This window comes from Panicum virgatum, chromosome 5N, assembly GCF_016808335.1.
Source record: "Panicum virgatum strain AP13 chromosome 5N, P.virgatum_v5, whole genome shotgun sequence".
In the NCBI taxonomy this organism is placed as follows: Eukaryota; Viridiplantae; Streptophyta; class Magnoliopsida; order Poales; family Poaceae; genus Panicum; species Panicum virgatum.
In genome coordinates this window covers 64378571-64395830 of record NC_053149.1, presented here as the reverse complement: position 1 = coordinate 64395830, position 17260 = coordinate 64378571, and the positions used below count along the sequence as shown (strand labels likewise).

General features: G+C 46.7%; 2 protein-coding genes across 8 annotated transcripts; one reads left to right on the top strand and one right to left on the bottom strand.

Moving 5' to 3' along the window:
* Positions 1 to 2428: 2428 nt before the first annotated feature.
* LOC120674086 (RNA polymerase II C-terminal domain phosphatase-like 2) lies at positions 2429 to 14361 on the top strand. Of its 7 annotated transcripts, none has more exons than XR_005674969.1 (18): positions 2609 to 2965; positions 3383 to 3853; positions 4158 to 4368; positions 4892 to 5049; positions 5136 to 5206; positions 5305 to 5410; positions 5492 to 5581; positions 5944 to 6001; positions 6717 to 6847; positions 6930 to 6983; positions 7501 to 7597; positions 8280 to 8488; positions 8892 to 8972; positions 11797 to 11862; positions 12913 to 12986; positions 13817 to 13889; positions 13971 to 14086; positions 14192 to 14361. XR_005674969.1 is itself a non-coding variant. In XM_039955196.1 (16 exons), exons 1-16 carry the CDS (start codon positions 2609 to 2611, stop codon positions 13221 to 13223), a joined length of 2247 nt encoding a protein of 748 aa, XP_039811130.1. In that variant the 5' UTR covers positions 2433 to 2608; the 3' UTR covers positions 13224 to 13725. The 7 variants fall into 7 exon arrangements, 2 of the variants coding, with proteins under 2 accessions (XP_039811130.1, XP_039811129.1); XR_005674966.1 differs by having other exon boundaries at positions 13805 to 13889; XR_005674967.1 differs by having other exon boundaries at positions 2429 to 2965; positions 13805 to 14086.
* Positions 13886 to 16433, bottom strand: LOC120674087. Its single transcript, XM_039955197.1, has 5 exons — positions 15332 to 16433; positions 15115 to 15184; positions 14839 to 15014; positions 14418 to 14765; positions 13886 to 14346 (listed from the first exon to the last, which is right to left on the bottom strand). The coding sequence occupies exons 1-5, from the start codon at positions 15797 to 15799 to the stop codon at positions 14122 to 14124; spliced, it is 1287 nt and encodes a 428-aa protein (XP_039811131.1). The 5' UTR covers positions 15800 to 16433; the 3' UTR covers positions 13886 to 14121.
* Positions 16434 to 17260: the final 827 nt, after the last annotated feature.

Genomic DNA, 17260 nt, shown 5'->3' with positions numbered 1-17260 from the left:
CACTAGACTCATTTTACTATTCGCATCCGTCTGCTGCAGAGGATCCGGTTCCACACCATGTACGTGTGAGTTAATCGCAGGTGTCCATCCAACATCCAACGCGTCAGGGCATCGATTGACACATAAACGAGATTTCAATCGATTGACAAGGAGCAAATCTCTAAAATCATAGAAGTAGGGAAGAAACTGCAGTAGAGACAATAGAGAGATCAAACTGCATCTCGGATCTTGATTGAGCCTGGAAGAGTAGCAAGTAGTAGCAACGGTATGATCCTAGGGTGGTAAAGGGCTCAACATTTTGAACTAGAAAATCTAAGGGCCGGATCCTAAAAGGGCCGGGCTCTAATTTTATGTAATTTTGAACTAAAAATTTTAAAGGCTTTATTGGGCTGTGAAGAGGCCACTAGGGCCATTGCCCATTACCACCCCTATATGATCCTGAGTTTGATTCATGCAACCATGGTGAGTCAGAGCACGAATGTTCGACTGACTGTAACTGGTGGCTGGTGCTAATTTGTTGTGAAAAAAATTCTGTTGGCTAGTATCTGCTATTGATTTGGTGTGAGAGAAAAACACTACTAGCTGGTTGGTCGGTAATGTCATAACAAGATACATGTCACAGAAATTGCGAATTTCTAAACTCCACAAGGTAGCTTAATGCCGAAATTTTTTAGATTCGGCTACTGTATCACTTTTATTTTTATTTGGTAATTAGTGTTTAATTATGGACTAATTAGGCTCAAAAAATTCATCTCATCATTTACAGCTAAATTGTGCAATTAGTTATCTTCTTAAACTATATTTAATACTTCATATATGCGTTCAAAAATTTGATGTGACTGAAAATTTTAAAAATTTTTGAGAACTAAACATGGCCTTTGTTGCGTTGTACTACAGCTTCCTGTGCGTTTTCGTCTATATATGTGTAAGGCTAGGAGCACTGGGAAACGGGATTTAGAGGCAAACAACGATAAACTAATTGACTGATTGTATGTCTGGAAACTAATAAAGGTATGGGCATGGCCAGAGGCAGTCTGGCACTAGGGGCCGCGGTAGACTGAAGAGTGAAGAGCATGAGGTGGGGCCGTATGGGCGGCGGTCGGGCGTCGAGTTTTCGACACGTAACCTTGGGCATGGTTCCACCGCTGACTTTAGTGCTTTTCCTGCTATGCTATTGCCAAGGATACGTGGATATCATGTTTGATCATCGACGTTATGGCCCTTCACAATCTTTTAAATCTCTGCTGTCCTTTTTCGCTCTGATGCTCATGGATTAATAGCTCGAAACCAGAGTGAAGAGGAGCCAACTTCACAATCTTTTAAATCTCTGCTGTCCTTCTTCGCATCGCAAAAAATTAAGTTAACCGAACTCGCCCAAACTGACCATCTTTTAACCACCTTCAAAAATATTGAAAAGCTCACCTTCCGAAATTTGGAACCCAAATCCACTCGCAATCAAACGAGGCAGGCACACAAACCATTGTTATATTTCTAGGATCACACAGTGCACGGATCGAGTAGGATTTCTTTCTCTTTTCTTGATCTGAGTACAAAAGGGGTCCTAGATCTAGAATATAAAGTACACAGAAAGGGAGAAGTAGAGACCATCACCACCGGCGGAGCTTGAAGCGGCCATCTCTGGTTCGTTGATGAAGATCCGCTCAAGGGCGGCGACGAGCCGTGCAGAGGCGTTGTCGGCGTAGCGCCGGAGTTGAGGACGGTGGCAGCAACGTCGATGGATCAGCGTCGATGGCGGCGGTGAGTCTTTCCACTGCTCTAGCGCTCCCTCCAGATCGGCTAGGGTTTAGAGAATATGTGGGTGAGGGTGCTAGCGGCGCGGTAAATCTCGTACCGAGTGCCTGGCCCCTCACCCCCTTTTATATGGCACTGTACAGCGGGGGCCCACCAACCATAAGGGTTGGACGCCCCGATCAGGGTGCGGATTAAGGGCCTAATAGGCCTATTAGGAAGTTGATCAATCCAACAACCATGCCCCAGATGTAGGCCGTGTTTGTTTTCACTTAATTTATAATCTAAGCGTGGCCGAGAGAAGCAAAAATTTTCTCATTTTTTTTATTCTCGCTTCTCGTAGTTCAAATTTTTAAAATGAATTACCATAAAAATAAAAATAAACGAAGCGTTTATAGTGGGATTATAATCGGAAAGATACAAGGCCGTACCAAACCAGCGGGAAGCGATAATAATCCGGGTGGCCCCCACGCGGCGCACCGAGCCAGGCGCGACACTGGAATCTAGTCACAGTCACTGACACGCCGACCCTGGCCCGGTCCGCGACGCGACTTGGTCGGCTGGGTCCGCGTGTCCGCGACCGGACCGGTGACTGGACAGAACAAACGGAACCATCCGCCCCGGCGCCTCGCCCCCCCAAAGTTCTATATAAACGCAGCCGAGACCCCCCCATCCCCGCAGCCCCCCTTTCTCTCCGCCCTCCTTCCTTCATTCCCCCCAGCCCAGACTCCAAAAACCCGCGGCTCCGCGTCTCTCCGCCGAAGCGGGAGGCGGGCAAGCGGGAGCTTCAGCCTGCGCGCGCGGGCGTGAAATTACACTCCACCCTCTCTCTTCTCGCTCCTCCGATTCCCCACTAGCGATGGCCGCGCCTCGCCCGCCGCCGCTGGGGGGCCCTGGAGGCGGGCCCGGTGGCAGCGGTGGCGCCGCCCCCGCCGCCGGGGCGCCCGCCGGGGTCAGCATGCGGATGTTCCACGGGGAGGTGTTCCTCGGCGAGATGGAGGTGTTCCCGATGAAGCAAGGGGGCGAGGGGGGCCTTCCGTTCCCCAGCAACGAGATCCGCGTCAGCCACCTCTCGCCGCCGAGCGAGAGGTGCCCGCCGCTCGCCATCCTGCAGACCATCGCGCCCTTCTCTGTGCGATGCAAGCTGCAGTCCAAGCTGATGCCTCCCCTCCCGAGCCTCCACCGCCTGTACCTCGTTTGTTTCAACGAGTTCAAGGTTTGTCCCCAATTTTTTTTTGTTTTTGAACAATCGCGTATGGGTATGTGTGGTTTTTGTCTTGATTCGAGTGTAGTCGCTATGCTCATTTGAAATCGAAGGAAAATACGTAGCTTACTGTGACCTCCTAGGACGACGACTATCCATTTACTCCATCCGTAATTCGTGGAACAAGTATCAGGAGTCGAAGCATTTTGCACATTTCAGTTTTGGTCCATCATAGGTGTCTTTGGCTTTATGTGATTGGAATTGTCATGTTCATTTGAAATTGAAGCGGAAAACGTAGCTTACTGTGGCGGTACCTGTACTTCGTGGAACAAGTATCAGATATTGAAGCATTTTTCACATTTCATTTGATAGAAGTTTTCACAGACCTAGAAGGTTTGTATAACCCTTTTATCTCAATTGTCTGTGTAGAGTGCGGTGGTAGTGGTTGGAGACGAGGAGCTGCACCTAGTGGCAATGCCGACCAAGTCGGAAAAGGCGCCGTGCTTCTGGTGCTGCTCAGCACGCTCTGGCCTCTATGCATCCTCAGTCAGGATGCTCAACCTGCGCTGCCTTGCCATTGTGTTTGATCTTGATGAGACCCTTATTGTTGCCAATACAATGAAGTCCTTCGAGGATCGGATTGAGATGCTTTCCCGCAGGATGGATGTTGAAGATGATCCTGTGAGAATAGCAGGGATGTCTGCAGAAATCAAGCGGTACATAGAGGACAAGGAGCTTCTCAAAGAATTTATAGACACAGATACAGTTACGGACAATGGCAAAATAGTTGGAACCCAAAAGGAGGAGGTTCAACCTGTGTCTGGTGGTCAGGAGCGTGTTTTTCGTCCTGTTATCAGACTGCCTGAGAGGAATGCAATTCTGACTCGTATCAATCCAGAGGTATGATATGACCTTATTCGAATGAATTCCACAAGCATTGTTGTTGGGTGTTTGGGCCTGCAATTTAGCCTTGTCTACTTCTGTGACATGATTGGTTGACCCTACTAAGTTTCTCTAGATTTAATTCAATATATGTTGTTATGAACTCAGGCACTCAGCATAACTACTCCTATATACGGAAGGTTTCAAAATTTGGGATATCTAGAGATTTAGTTCTGTCATTCAGCTTAATTATTTTATGATTACTTTACCTTTAAATGGTTATTTTATCATCTTACCCATTCGCATGATGTATTCTATTCAGATTCGTGATACCAGTGTTTTCGTGAAGCTAAGGCCTGCTTGGGAGGAGTTGAGAAGCTACCTAACAGCAAAGGGAAGAAAGAGATTTGAGGTGTATGTATGTACAATGGCTGAGAGAGATTATGCTCTTGAGATGTGGAGACTTCTTGATCCAGAAGGCAACTTGATAAATCCGCAACAGCTTTCAGAACGCATAACTTGTGTAAAGTCAGGCAAGTCTACTTGTTTCAACTATTTGGTTTTTTCCTTTCTGAATGCAACAGTGCCTTCCTTTTATTGGTATGTACTATATATTATTCGCACCCTTACAAGTAATACAGTTAGCTCCCGGTAGAGCCTGGTGCAGCGGTAGAGCCTACCGTCTGTAACCGGAAGGTCCCGGGTTCGAGTCCCAGCCTCTGCACATTTGTGTGGGTTAGGCTTGGGGCTTAAAGACAACCCTTCCCCAGACCCCGCACAGTGCGGGAAGCCTACGGCACTGGGTACGCCATTTTTTTTTACAAGTAATACAGTTAGCTCCAAATTATTACTGCATCCTCTGTGTCCCTATGTTCTCAGTGAAACTGCTAGACTAGTTCTAGAAACGTAGGGAAGTACATGAAATAGCATATAATATATTTGGATAGAATAGTGCAACTCTAACCTTCCTATCACTCTGGTCTCTGGTTTTGATCTTCCGCCGGAATTGTGCTTGATTAACCATCTATTTCATCACTTCTCTCTATTGTGTGGCAGGTTCCAAAAAGTCTCTGCAGAATGTCTTTCGAGACAGAGGATGCCATCCAAAGATGGCCATGGTAATTGATGACCGACTTAATGTTTGGGATGATAAAGATCAGCACAGGGTTCATGTTGTCCCAGCATATATTCCATACTATGCCCCACAAGCTGAGGTACTTATTTGTTTATTACTCTATATCTTGTGTTGAACATATGCCCATTCTGGAATGATATGTGTATTTGCTATAACTATTTATAGATGGCAAATGCTGTTCCAGTTCTTTGTGTTGCAAGAAATGTTGCTTGCAATGTTCGTGGTGGTTTTTTCAGGTAGGTCAATGTATGTTGTGACTTGTGATGGAAGTTCTGTATTTTAATGATATATTTCTTACTGGTTCAGTTGGGCCTTTTCTTTTCTTTTCTTTCAGAGAGTTTGATGAGAATCTACTGAGGAAAGTGTTTGAACTATTCTATGAAAATGGGTTACTGGATCTTCCATATGCACCAGATGTTGGTGACTACTTAGTCTGTGAGGTATTAATATTATGGATAAACTAATGTTCTCTCTCCAGTTTATTTTCTGTAACTTCATGCTACCTTCCAATTTTTCTACAGGATACTAATTTTGTACCAAGCAATAAAGATCAGGCTCCTATACCTGAGGGCATGAGGGGAGCTGAAGTAGAGAAGAGATTGAATGGACAGGTAAATTTTTATATCCTTTAATCCTTGTGTTGTATCGATTTTTAGGAAAAATGTTATGTAGCCTTTTTAACTAGACGATGCAAACTAATGGTCCCCTGTTTTGTTTTGAGTCTGCGGGCAAGCACTGTTTAATTGCCATCATATGGCTCCTGCAGTTTGCTTTTAGCCACTTATAACTACCTACCTTTTTACTACATTGCTTTCCAAAATGTGCTGAACTGCTGCTAGTTTTTCCTGGGACCGAATTTACACCTATATCAAAAACCCAAGTACTCTAGTCTATTCTCTTGACTAGTGGTTGTGATTGATATCTTGCCATTCAAAGTAAGCTTCAAGATGTTCAATTATTTTCCTTATTTCAGTTGTATCGGGGGGAGCAAAGGGAAGGACAGCAAATGTCATCTTCAACCCGTTCACCAGGTACCTCTCATTTCATAAATTTGGTCGTATAACTTTTGATTTTTTTTTCTTCTCCTAGCTCTTCCTGTTATCTTTTATTTATTTATTTATTAGCTCTCTAATTTTCATTGTTTTTGGATTATCATGTTAACTTGCCAAGAGGATATGGGCCTCCTTTCAGCCATTTTCCTTTGTTACTGTGCTATGTGGTGCAGCAATCCGAAAATTATTGTTCAAGAGCCTAATATTCATCTCCTAATTATTCTTGGTTATCTTTATTTTTTTAACTATTTGACATTGCATTTACTCCATAGTACTTAATATTAATGCTCGTACTCTCTTCTCGCTATGTTTAAAGCATATGAATGTTGGGCCACAGTAGGTGGTATCATTTATGTTAGTTGTGCCTGATCAGACAGCATTGCCTGGAGTCATTTCATACCATATGTGAGCTGGACTTCGTGCCTTAAGCCCTTAAGTAATTAGCTACAGGCTCTGGTTTTGATGATGAAGAAATGGCAATGTGAGGCACAGGAGGAGATAAAAATATCATAGGACCTTCTTACTTTTTCCCTCTTTCCTGAGGTCATACATCATATGATCTTTATAATCCCATTGTGAATGCATTCCTGCCTAGGATTCTTGTTCCTGACAACCTAGCCTGAACTTATATCGCATATGTTGTATAGAATCAAAACTTGGTGCTGTAAGTAATCAACTTGGATCTTTGGTCTAGATGATGAGGGGATGTCATTTCGAGGCACTGGAGCAGGTAGGAATGTCCAGCCGAATGGGGGCGCACTAGCAATAGCCCCCTCAGTATTTGTCACGGTGTTACAAGAAATTGGGCGACTATGTGACTCCAAGGTATGTATGAGCACCTTACTTTTTCAGCTTATCTTTGTTTTCTTATTTGATTCTGAAGTAATCCCCAACTATTCTCTTACAGGTGGAATTCAGATCTACTGTAAGCAATGGCAAAAGTATGCAATTTTCTGTAGAGGTTTGTATTTTGAATTTTTTGACTGGTCAGTGTTTATACCATATAGGGAACTGAGCCTAGTCCAGACTCCAGACCACCCATGTTCAAGTCCTCGTCGAAGCGAATTTGGGTGCTTATTTTCTTAATATAAAAGCCATCTAGTTCGTCCAGTGCTGGTCTAGTTTTTTTTTTAGTGTTTATACTTTATACCATATTCTGTTGTCAATAATCTGTCCATTTCAGAATTGAAAGAGTCAAAGAGCTACATTACCTTAACCACCTGAACACACATCAACAGCATTGTCATGCCAGTACTTTCGTTTTGTGATGGTTGATAAAATCTTTCATACTTGGCAAACATCATGTAGCTTCAGTGTCTCCAGCTACTCTAGAATTCACCTCACTTGAAGGCTTAGAAGCTGCTCTAGCTTAGCTTCATCTGCTAGTTTAGTTATGCATTTTTAGATTTAGGTAGCGACACTTCACATTTCTGCTTAATCATTTCAGCTTCACCTTAGTTATCTATGTTGTGTTCCAGGTTCTGTTTAGTAATGAAAAAATTGGAGTAGGCATCGGAAAAACAAGAGATGAAGCCCAAGTTCAAGCTGCTGAAAAAGCTCTCCAAAATTTGGAGAGTGAGTATATATCCCTTACATCTTGTGTACTGCAGGATTTGCTATATTCTTAAAAAAATTCGGCATTTATAATGTAATAGATTATACGTGAGCAAGCAAACATCTGGAAGCCCTAAAATATTTTCATGTTGTTTTATGGAAAACATCATTTAAGGGCCATTAAACTATTTGTGCCGGTAGACTGACTAGCAGGCGATTTGTAAATGTTGACGTTGTACTATGATTTCCTTTTATGATTGATGTGATGGAACAGCTTTCTGATCTTGGCTTATCCATCGAATTTTGGAATATGTCAACTGGTAATTTTTACCAGACTAGCTGTAGGCACATGACAAGAAATGGTTATCATGTCTGATTAATGGGCATACACATCACCCTGTCCATGGAATGTAAACCAAATATTGCAACTGGAACCCCCATTGCAATGTGAACACGCTGGTGGCAGTTAGCATGAACAAGAACGGCAGCCAACCTAAGAATGCTTAGTAACACATTATTGTGGACAGAGCAACCAGCCATTCCTTACTGCGCATGTTTAGGGGTTTTCAGCTCTGCATTTCTATCTGTACAAATTTGTGATAACAAGGATACCTTTGAGAACTTTGTTACATTTTTTTCTTGTTTGAGAGTACACAGCTAGAATTTAATGTACATTAATTTTCTTCAATGGATTGGCTTGCAGGCAGTTATTTGTCATTCGTTGCTCCTATTGCTGGAGTTCCTAACAAAGATTCAAGGAAGTCCCCAGGGAGTGGAAATGGCTTTCTGGAGGATGTTACTTGTTCAGATGTTGATATTTCCATGCACGAACCTTCTGGAAGTACATTGAAACAGGATCATTCAAATAATTTGGATAAGTTGTCATCTGTTATGAGTCTTATTAGAGAACATGTAAGTGGTTATGTTGCACTTGTCATTTCTTTGTTCATACATTATTTAAAAAAAAACTCGGTCTGCGGGGGAAATAAACCCCCGAGCATTGAATAAGAGAAGACCTCTCACACAGGCCGAGAAAACCCCCGAACCCCTACCACACCCTTACACAGGGGCGCTGTTACCCATGTGAGTGCGGGCCGGGACCTTCCTTTCGTGCTTTGGCGTGGCGGCAGGCGAGGGGATTTTTTTTAACCCCAGTCTGAAATTCCCTCCCACTGGGAGTTGAACCCAGGACCCGAGGAGTGCTATTGAGGCCACCTAACCAATCCGGCTAGGCACCCGTTCGCGTTCATACATTATTTTGACATGCTGAATTTTGTTTCCTTCATTGACTACTAATTTTTGTTTAATATTGTAGTGCTTGGACGACCAGCAAGTAGTGTTTCGAGATCAAGTCCAGAATTCTAGCCCAGCCAGAATCGAAGAATACCATTTTCAGGTTAGTTAACATTCATGCTCACATTTTTCTTAATTTTACTGGTATAGTTCTTGCATAGCAATTCATCAGGGTGTTGCATTAGTGTTCTACACTTTGGAAACACAGACCAAGTCGCACTTGCGACTGCTACCTGCTGTTAGAGTATATTAGGGATATCTCTATATTAGGTGGATTAGGATTGTATCCATATCCTACCAGATCTGTAGGAGAGGCTTCTTGCCCTCCAAGTCATGTACCCCAATATATTCAGCCCCAAGGCTCAGGCTAATACAATCCATCAATTATACCAATTCTATCACTTTCTACATGGTATCACGAGATTAGGGTTTGAGATCCTAGGCTATCTTCCGCTGCCCTAACCCTAGCGCCGCCGGCCGTCCCGCACGGCTCCCATCCAGGGCGCCCCCTCGACGGCCTCCTAGCGCGCCCCCGGGGAGGTTCCCCATGACCTCCGCCGGGGGCAGCGCCCTTCATCGCGGTGGATCGAGTTAATCCGCCGCCATCCTCGCGTCTAGCAGCAGCAGATCGTGACGTTGCTGCTGCTGATTTATTTTTGGTTAGTTTCTCTGATTTTTACTCGATCACTGATCGAGATTGAGTCGCCCACCGCCCGTCGACCGCCCTCGACCCCGTCGACCTCGCGCCTCTACTTCGACATCGGCGTCGACTTCACCGGCCTCTTCTTCGTCTTCGACATGTGACATGGTGACATGGACGGTGCCCTAGGGGACGCCCATCTGCACTGCCCTCCTCGCCGCTTCGTTCGCACGTCGACCTTCGCCGGCTCGTCGTCGCCTTCACCGATCGGGACGCCTTCACCGACTTTGCCCACCGTCATCTCGCCTCACGCTACTCGGTCTGATCAGCTGATGTGCGTGATCCACCAGGCTTCCGTGACATCCGTCCTCGTCGAGCGCGCCCTTCACCGAGCACGGAGGGCTGCCGCTGCATCGTCTCTTCGGGCAGCAGTGGCGTCACCCTGTGGTGTTCTCCGCCGTTGCTTCCTCACCGCCGTCGAGCACATCCCCGACCTCATCGTGGACTCGTCGCTGCGCACCCCGCGCATGGTCTTCGTCAAGCTGTACGAGTTCTTCGCCGTCTCTTTCGAGCGCCGCCGTCGCGTCAACCGGATCATTCGGCCTTGTGCTGGAAAATCTGGGTTCCCCTCCTCGCTTCGTCTAGCACAACCACGTCGCCAGCGTCGCCATCTCGTCCCCGACTACTTCGTCTACTCCAGCAACAGCAGGCGTTGGCATCTTCTACCTCGCCTTCTTCTGCACCTGCGACCGCCATGGAGGCCTTCTCTGCTGGTCCCTCGGCGACGGCGTCTGGTTGTGCATCCTCCCTTGCACGTCCGGTATTGGCAACACCAGTGCGTGTCCATCGTCCCCGATGCATTCCCGAGCCTGGCAAACTCGGGCATGTGTCGCCCGATGGCCTGACTGCTTCGACTTCGGCATCGCTCCCTCTACGACTGCCTCGACGCGTCGCCATCTTCGTCTCCGACGTCTTCTTCATTACGCCACCACCATGGCGCCTCCTCGTGCGCCTGCGGCTTCGTGTGCGGCTACCTCGTCTTCGGCAACCTCGACATAGCTATGTCGACCACGGCTACTCTACGTACGGCATCATCGACCATGGCTACTCGTACTCACCTCGGCTACCTCGACATCGGCACAAAGGGCTATCATCTGCTTGAGCAACCTTGTGGTTTTCCACTCCAGCCACAACATCTGCGGCGCACTGACCGTTGTGACTGCGGGGGGATGTCAGTTTATCTACTTCTCTCCAGTCTCACCGTCTGCGACGCTCCCGCTGTGACTGCGGGGGGATGTTAGAGTATATTAGGGATATCTCTATATTAGGTGGATTAGGATTGTATCCGTATGACCGTATCCTACCAGATCTGTAGGAGAGGCTTCTTGCCCTCCAAGTCATGTACCCCTATATATTCAGCCCCAAGGCTCAGACTAATACAATCCATCAATTATACCAATTCTATCACTTTCTACACCTGCCTTTGGCTCTGCTGGTTATAAGTGTAGGAACCAATATGATAAGACCTGCCAGGTCTGCTAATTGGAAAGCAGTTGTTCCGTTTCTTCAAAAACGGAAACAACAGAAGGGCAGACCTAGTGCAGTGGTAGATTCTCTCCACTTGTGGCCTGAAGGTCCTGGGTTTGAATCAGCCTCTTTGCTGAATTTCAAAAGAATTTTGCAAGGGTAAGTCTGTAAGAATTCGCTTCCCTAGACCCCCACCTTGTGGGAGCCTTCGCACTGGATATACACTTTAAAAACGGAAACACAGAGCAGTAGGAACTGGCTTGGTTATCAGTGGTGGAGCCAGACCTGAAGCTAAGGGGGTGCTAGCCAGTAATGGAAGGTGCCGTTGAGGTGTCAGACGTGACTCGGCGTCTCCAGTTTTTTCACACCTTCCTTAGCGAAGAGAAGTTCTTGTTGTTCATTTAGGAATGGATTTGCTTGTAGGAGGTCATCATGCAGTAACTGCTTAGTAGCTGCACACCTAGACGGACTACACTCAACAGCTAGCTACTTACCTCACTCAGCCTTGAAAGAAATTCTGATGGCGGGGGGGGGGGGGGGGGGGGCATGGCCCAGGTTGGGCGATACATGGCTCCGCAATGCTGGTTACCACCTGTTTTCTTGACTCGCTAAGGGTGTTGAACTGTTGATATTTGTATTCAAATTTAACTTGCCTGCAAGTATTTAACAAACCGATCTGAGTTGGATGAATTGGCCCTAGCACCTGGTGCCAGATTATTAATGCAGACAGCGTCACACTTCTTTCTATATTCTTTTGAAGGTTGAACTAGCTGGACAGATTCTTGGGAGGGGTTCTGGTTCGGACAGAGATATTGCAAAGCTTCTGGTACTATGTTTTCTGCTGTGTTTCCCTTTTTATCCTTGTACATCTGCATTCCATTGCCGTATTAAGATATTTTTTGCATCAGGAAGTGCACCAATTTTCATGCAGATGGGATCACAGTCCAGATGTCCTGTCTATGGTAGATTAGTACACAGCTTTAGGTGAAAGTGGTCTTCTGATACTTTATGTAAACCATTATCAAAATGGAGAAACAATGTTTAAGAGTTAGAACTGAGAACACGTTGCATACCTTTTATTCAGATAAAAGAATTAAAATCTCATCTTGATCTAAGTCGCTACGAATTCTTAAAATTGATTTCATGTTTCTATGTGTGTGTTTCTGCTGAGAGTTTATTACCGTCTTTACATGTCAAAACAATAGGCTCAAAAAATTCTGGCCTAGGTAATTTCTTGGGTGCCCAACTGAAACTTCAGATGTGTAAATGGTAATAAATTATACATATAATTTGCAAAGAAAACTAACTATACGTGCAGAGCATGGCACATTTTTGTGAATGGGAAATGGAGATATTACCTTCAGTGGCAGCTCGTATCCACGGAAACAAAGTGCTGCATAGCATGTGCTTGAATGTTAATCGTTTCAACGTGAAGTTTGACAAAAATAAGAAACCTTATTTGTGCAGTTTATTCCTGGTTTATGCCATACCAGTAACCGGTCAAAATGGGTATTGGGCCAGCAGTGGAATACGTAGCCTTGCATCCCACCTGCAGCCATGAAATGATGGTGCATACTATATGTGTTTCTTTCCTCTGAAAATATAGTTTCTATTAGTTTACTATGTAGCTAGGATTGTGACAAATGTAACTGAATCTGAAAACATGCCCTCAAATACACAAATAATCATTAGCATAATTACGTGATGATGTGGAGCTTTTGCAAGTCATTGGTTGCTGTGAAAGACTGTTGTGTATCAAGCACTATATTTGACTATTGTACTCTGTTATTCCTGTCCCAATGTAGTTTCAATGGTCATCATTTGTCTTGAGTATGAGCCAATTGATGAAAACTCATCCACCCCTTTTTGGTTTCAGGCTGCAGAAGAGGCATTGAAGACCTTAAAATCTACTAGTGACCCACAAATTAAGAAGTATCTGAGACCTGTAAGGTAATTTGACTGTTGCCACTTTTTGGTGTTATGAAGCTGTGTTCTCTGTTTAACTTGATTTTGTTATTTATGTAGAGTACAGAGTACCTTCTATTTATGTAGCATAGTTGTAGTTGTATCCTTCCTAGAAAGTGTCATCGTTCGACATTTTGGTTGGAATAATAAATGCTTGACGGCTTTCGCTTTGTCAGGTTTACAGTTTCCTTTTGTCCTGTGTGTTTCAGATGCAATGGCTGATCCCCACCCCCCTCTGAGCTCCGTAATCAAATGAGTTCCATATTCAAAAAGGTCGGAATGTGAGGACAGCAGCTCATTTCACCATCCCAGCTGTCTGATTTAGCAGAAGCGCAGTATCCTTTCTGTGAGTATGGTTGACATCTCACCTGGAACCCATGATATGTGCCGAACTTCAAGCACATGTTTCGTTCTGGAAAGGCTGGCTTGGAAGGTGGTATAACATAGAGGGCAGACATGGTGCTTTATGGATTCTTTTGACCATCTTCATCAAAGAATCTTCCCATGTGCAACTTATTCACATACAATTATAGATGTTCAATCTTGTTTAGGATAGTGGCATAGTTCTGTAAACAAGTAGGAATGTAGATGTCGTGGATCTAAATTGTTTCCTTGAAGGAATGAAGGATGTGATGACCCATTAACAGTTGGAGCATTAAAACTGGAATGCTTGTACTGGTTGTTCATGTTTATGTCTATTATAAACGGTGCTAAATCCTTTACATATCTTTGTGTCGCCCTTGAGGACGTTCCAGTGCTCAGGTTTGTTGAGTTATACGCTCACATCTGTTTCTCTTTTGGAGTTCGCTCTACAGATTCACCTTCTCATGGAACTGAGATTGCCAGATTGGACAGGTCGAGTCTGCCTTGATGACAAGCAGATATGAGGTTGATGGCGCTCAGCTTATTACTTACTATTTTCTAAACTAAACATACTTGCAGTAGTACTACTTGATATATGCAACACAGTGCAGGGGAAAACAGAGGTGCGGGTTTCCTGCTGCAATTGCAATCCTCAGTGCTGTCGTTCTTTGCAGCATGTAGAACTGAATACGCGAGGCACAGCTGATCTTCCAAAACAGCAGGTTTGCAACATACACATAGATTCCTGATTCTAATTTCATGTTTTTGTTGTGCCGATCTGGAAACCGAGGATCCGGAGCACCTGATGCATGGCTTTTCCGGCCCAGGCCAAGTCGTTCTCTAATATACTTGGCGGCCTATTTGCCAGCTGGGCGCCTTCCTGACACAAGCTAGTGCCATCGCCGTTGCTGCCCTTTTGTGCTACTGTTTTTGCTTCTCCACGGAGCTCTTCTAGAACCGTCTGGTCTTTGTCCAATATCAGCTGATTTTCAATAAACAGATGTGAAATGTGAGCTATATGATTCTATAAAAAAATGGTAATTCCGCGTTTACCTGTGGTTGGTTCGTTTCATTTGCTACCACCTGCAGAGGAGCATCTGCTACGACTGCTGCCACCTTATTCTTCAGGTTCTCATCCGTTGTGACGTTGTTATGTGCCAGGGTTGCACCATTGCTTCCTGCAAGGTCGTCTTGAAACATCACATCTTCCAGCCCGGTCGAGAGCTCTTCTTCCTCCGATACTTCCTGTTTCATGGCGTGATCCCAGTCTTCGTAGACGACCAAGATATTTGTAGTTTCAGTCGTCTCCAGGGTTCTGTTAGCGCCGTGCTGCCAGCAAACATGCCCCGAGGCATCTCGCAGCAAGAACTTGAACTCGATCAACTCGTTTGCCGGCAAATCCTGTCCAGCCCAAAAGCGATCGGGTCAGTCACACACGACCATGGAATGAGGAACGCGCGTGACTGAAGCTCACCGTCTTCGCCGTCCAGACGTGGTCTTCCGACCAATCCAAAGCGGTCGCCTTGCTCGGATCCCACAGGCCCAGCGCCGGGTCGTCGCCGACGACGAGGAACTGCTGCCCGAACGCGCACCGCTTCTTCAGCACGAACTTGACGCGCACCGTCTTGGCCCCGGGAACTGGCGCGATCTCTTCACAGAGAGACATGTCATCGTTAGTGCAGTGGGTTTTGCTGTCCGCGTAACGACGCCACTGCAATGGATCTGTTCTTATAGGGCGTGGAGCTCATACCGTCAGTGCCGGGGTGAGGCAGGTTTCCGGCAGGAACAATGGAGTTCGCCTCATCCTCATCCTCACGCACCTGCGCAAAAATCAATGTAGTTCTCAATTGTGCGATCGCATCAAGCGCCATCAGTACTCCCTATCGCCCGTCAGCACACGAACACAACCGACAGACGAAGCATGGGGAAACAAGCCGACGAACTACAGCGAGACGGGATCAGATTACCTCCAGCGCCACGGCGTGCTCACCCCGGGATGATTGTGCCGGGAGTGGCAACCCGACCCCGAGGGACGCGACGAGCGGCCTTCTTCGGGCGGCGGACGGCGCCGAGCCGACACCGACGACGACGCGTTCCCACGCCCGCGCGCGCGGCCTGCTGCCCGGCCGTGCCCGCGCGAGCAGACCGGCGCGGCGCGCCACGGCGGCGGCGGCTTCCATCGGCTTCGGACTCGGCGGGCGGACGCACGGCGGCCAGCCTGCACCTGCAGAGCCGAGGGAAGAGCAGCCGGCGGTAGGAGTGACACACGGCAGTGGACTCGCCTGCGGGGCCGCTGCGCTTTGGCCACTTCTTCGTGGCTTTTTTACGTGTGTGGCACGCCGATCGCGCGGGGTGGCTGTCAGGCTGTGCGGCTGTGTGGTCGTGGTGACCGTGTCAGTTAGCTCGCGGCCGGGCCGGGGCCTTCCCCCTCCCATCTTGCCCCTGGTCTCGCGTCAGGATCCCCGCGCGCGGGGGTTTCGTTTCCTGCCCGCCTGCTCCTGCCGCTCGTTGCGTCTCGGCTCGCGACCGCGCTCGCGTAGATTCATTCGCTCCGCAACTCGCCGGTGCCCTCCACGCCAGCCGCCACATACGGGTAGTCCCGAGCTCCTGTCTCTGGTTTCAATTAGCATGCCGATTAATTACGGCAGAGAGTGCTCGACAGCGGCATTACCGATTGCTTGGGTGTGAACACAAAAGCATTCTGAACGCCGTCTCAGGATACTAGGCGCAACTCAAAAAAAATGCAAAGATCAAGGAAGACATTAATCAGTAATCACACCGCTCGTTTCTAGAAAAAAACTATTCGGTTCGTGCTTGTAATACTTCGTTGTGAGAGTAACATTAGATTGTAACGGTGTGGTATGAGGAGTCCAGCGCTCCAGCGATAAATCCATCCATGTATCCAGCGACGCATGCGGAGCCAGCGTCTAGTTTCGCGAGACAAATTAATACTCCTAAAAAAACTAGTTACGCCTACTATCCGGAGACACGGAGGGAGTACGTGCCTGCGATAGATGGATCCTTGTACGTCACGAACGCGCGTGGCTTGAACAACGGGTGCAAGTTTTAGCCCTTCAAGTGCCTTCAATTCCCGCGATAGCGCTTGTTCTTGCATCATTGCATGTACACGCGCAGGGGGGGGGGGGGGGGGGAATACAGGCATGCTTACACGTCAACACAGTTACACAGGCAAGCTGAAACTGTAGGGCAAAGACCAGAGCAAATGAGCGTGAGTCCTGCCGTGTGCTGTATCCATGAGTCATGAGTGGCTCCAGTGTCACGGACAAGCTAAGCGTTCACCGCGGAACGAGATTGTGCAGGGTAACAGGCTGGTGGGCACCGGCAGTATGAGGAGAGGTAGAATTTTATATCAAATATCAAATCAATGAAAGAGACGGCATAAGGATAGCCTAGAGCTCAGTTTATTGGCAGAAGTTCACTTGGAATTTGCAGAGGTTGTCGAAATGAGAAAGACCAACTCTAAGAGGACTTCCAAATTGTTCCACATTTATAAACTGATCTGTTGTTGACTAATCGCCCACATGCGTCTTGGCAACAACTTAACTGTCGAGAACGATAGTATGATTCGGCACAACACATTACAAAGCCAGACAACCCACAGAATAGTAAGTAAGCTATCTGAACGAAGGACAGCGCCACCCAACAAAGGGCTACTGCAGCTATCTGAAAGCTGTAGCAGCTCAAATCTAAGTGATTCCGGAGGTAAAAATTTGTTTGATGCATGTGGCAGCTAGCTCCTAGTACTAATATGGCACACAGCAGAAGCATTAAGAGATTCCGGAGACAGATGTTGCTGGATGCATGTGGCATCTAACTCGTGCTAACGTGGTATACAGCGGGAGCATTAAGATATTCCCGAGGCAAATGTTGCTAAC

Bases quoted from the DNA above. Each gene is read 5' to 3' on its own strand.
- LOC120674086 (XM_039955195.1), top strand. From the start codon at position 2,609: ATGGCCGCGCCTCGCCCGCCGCCGCTGGGGGGCCCTGGAGGCGGGCCC. The intron at 5,050-5,135 runs GTACTTATTTGT...AACTATTTATAG, and splicing joins ACTATGCCCCACAAGCTGAG to ATGGCAAATGCTGTTCCAGT. The intron at 5,207-5,304 runs GTAGGTCAATGT...CTTTTCTTTCAG, and splicing joins GTTCGTGGTGGTTTTTTCAG to AGAGTTTGATGAGAATCTAC.
- LOC120674087 (XM_039955197.1), bottom strand. From the start codon at position 15,799: ATGGGAGGGGGAAGGCCCCGGCCCGGCCGCGAGCTAACTGACACGGTC. The intron at 14,766-14,838 runs GTGAGCTTCAGT...TGGGCTGGACAG, and splicing joins ACGTCTGGACGGCGAAGACG to GATTTGCCGGCAAACGAGTT. The intron at 14,347-14,417 runs GTAAACGCGGAA...ATTGAAAATCAG, and splicing joins ATGAAACGAACCAACCACAG to CTGATATTGGACAAAGACCA.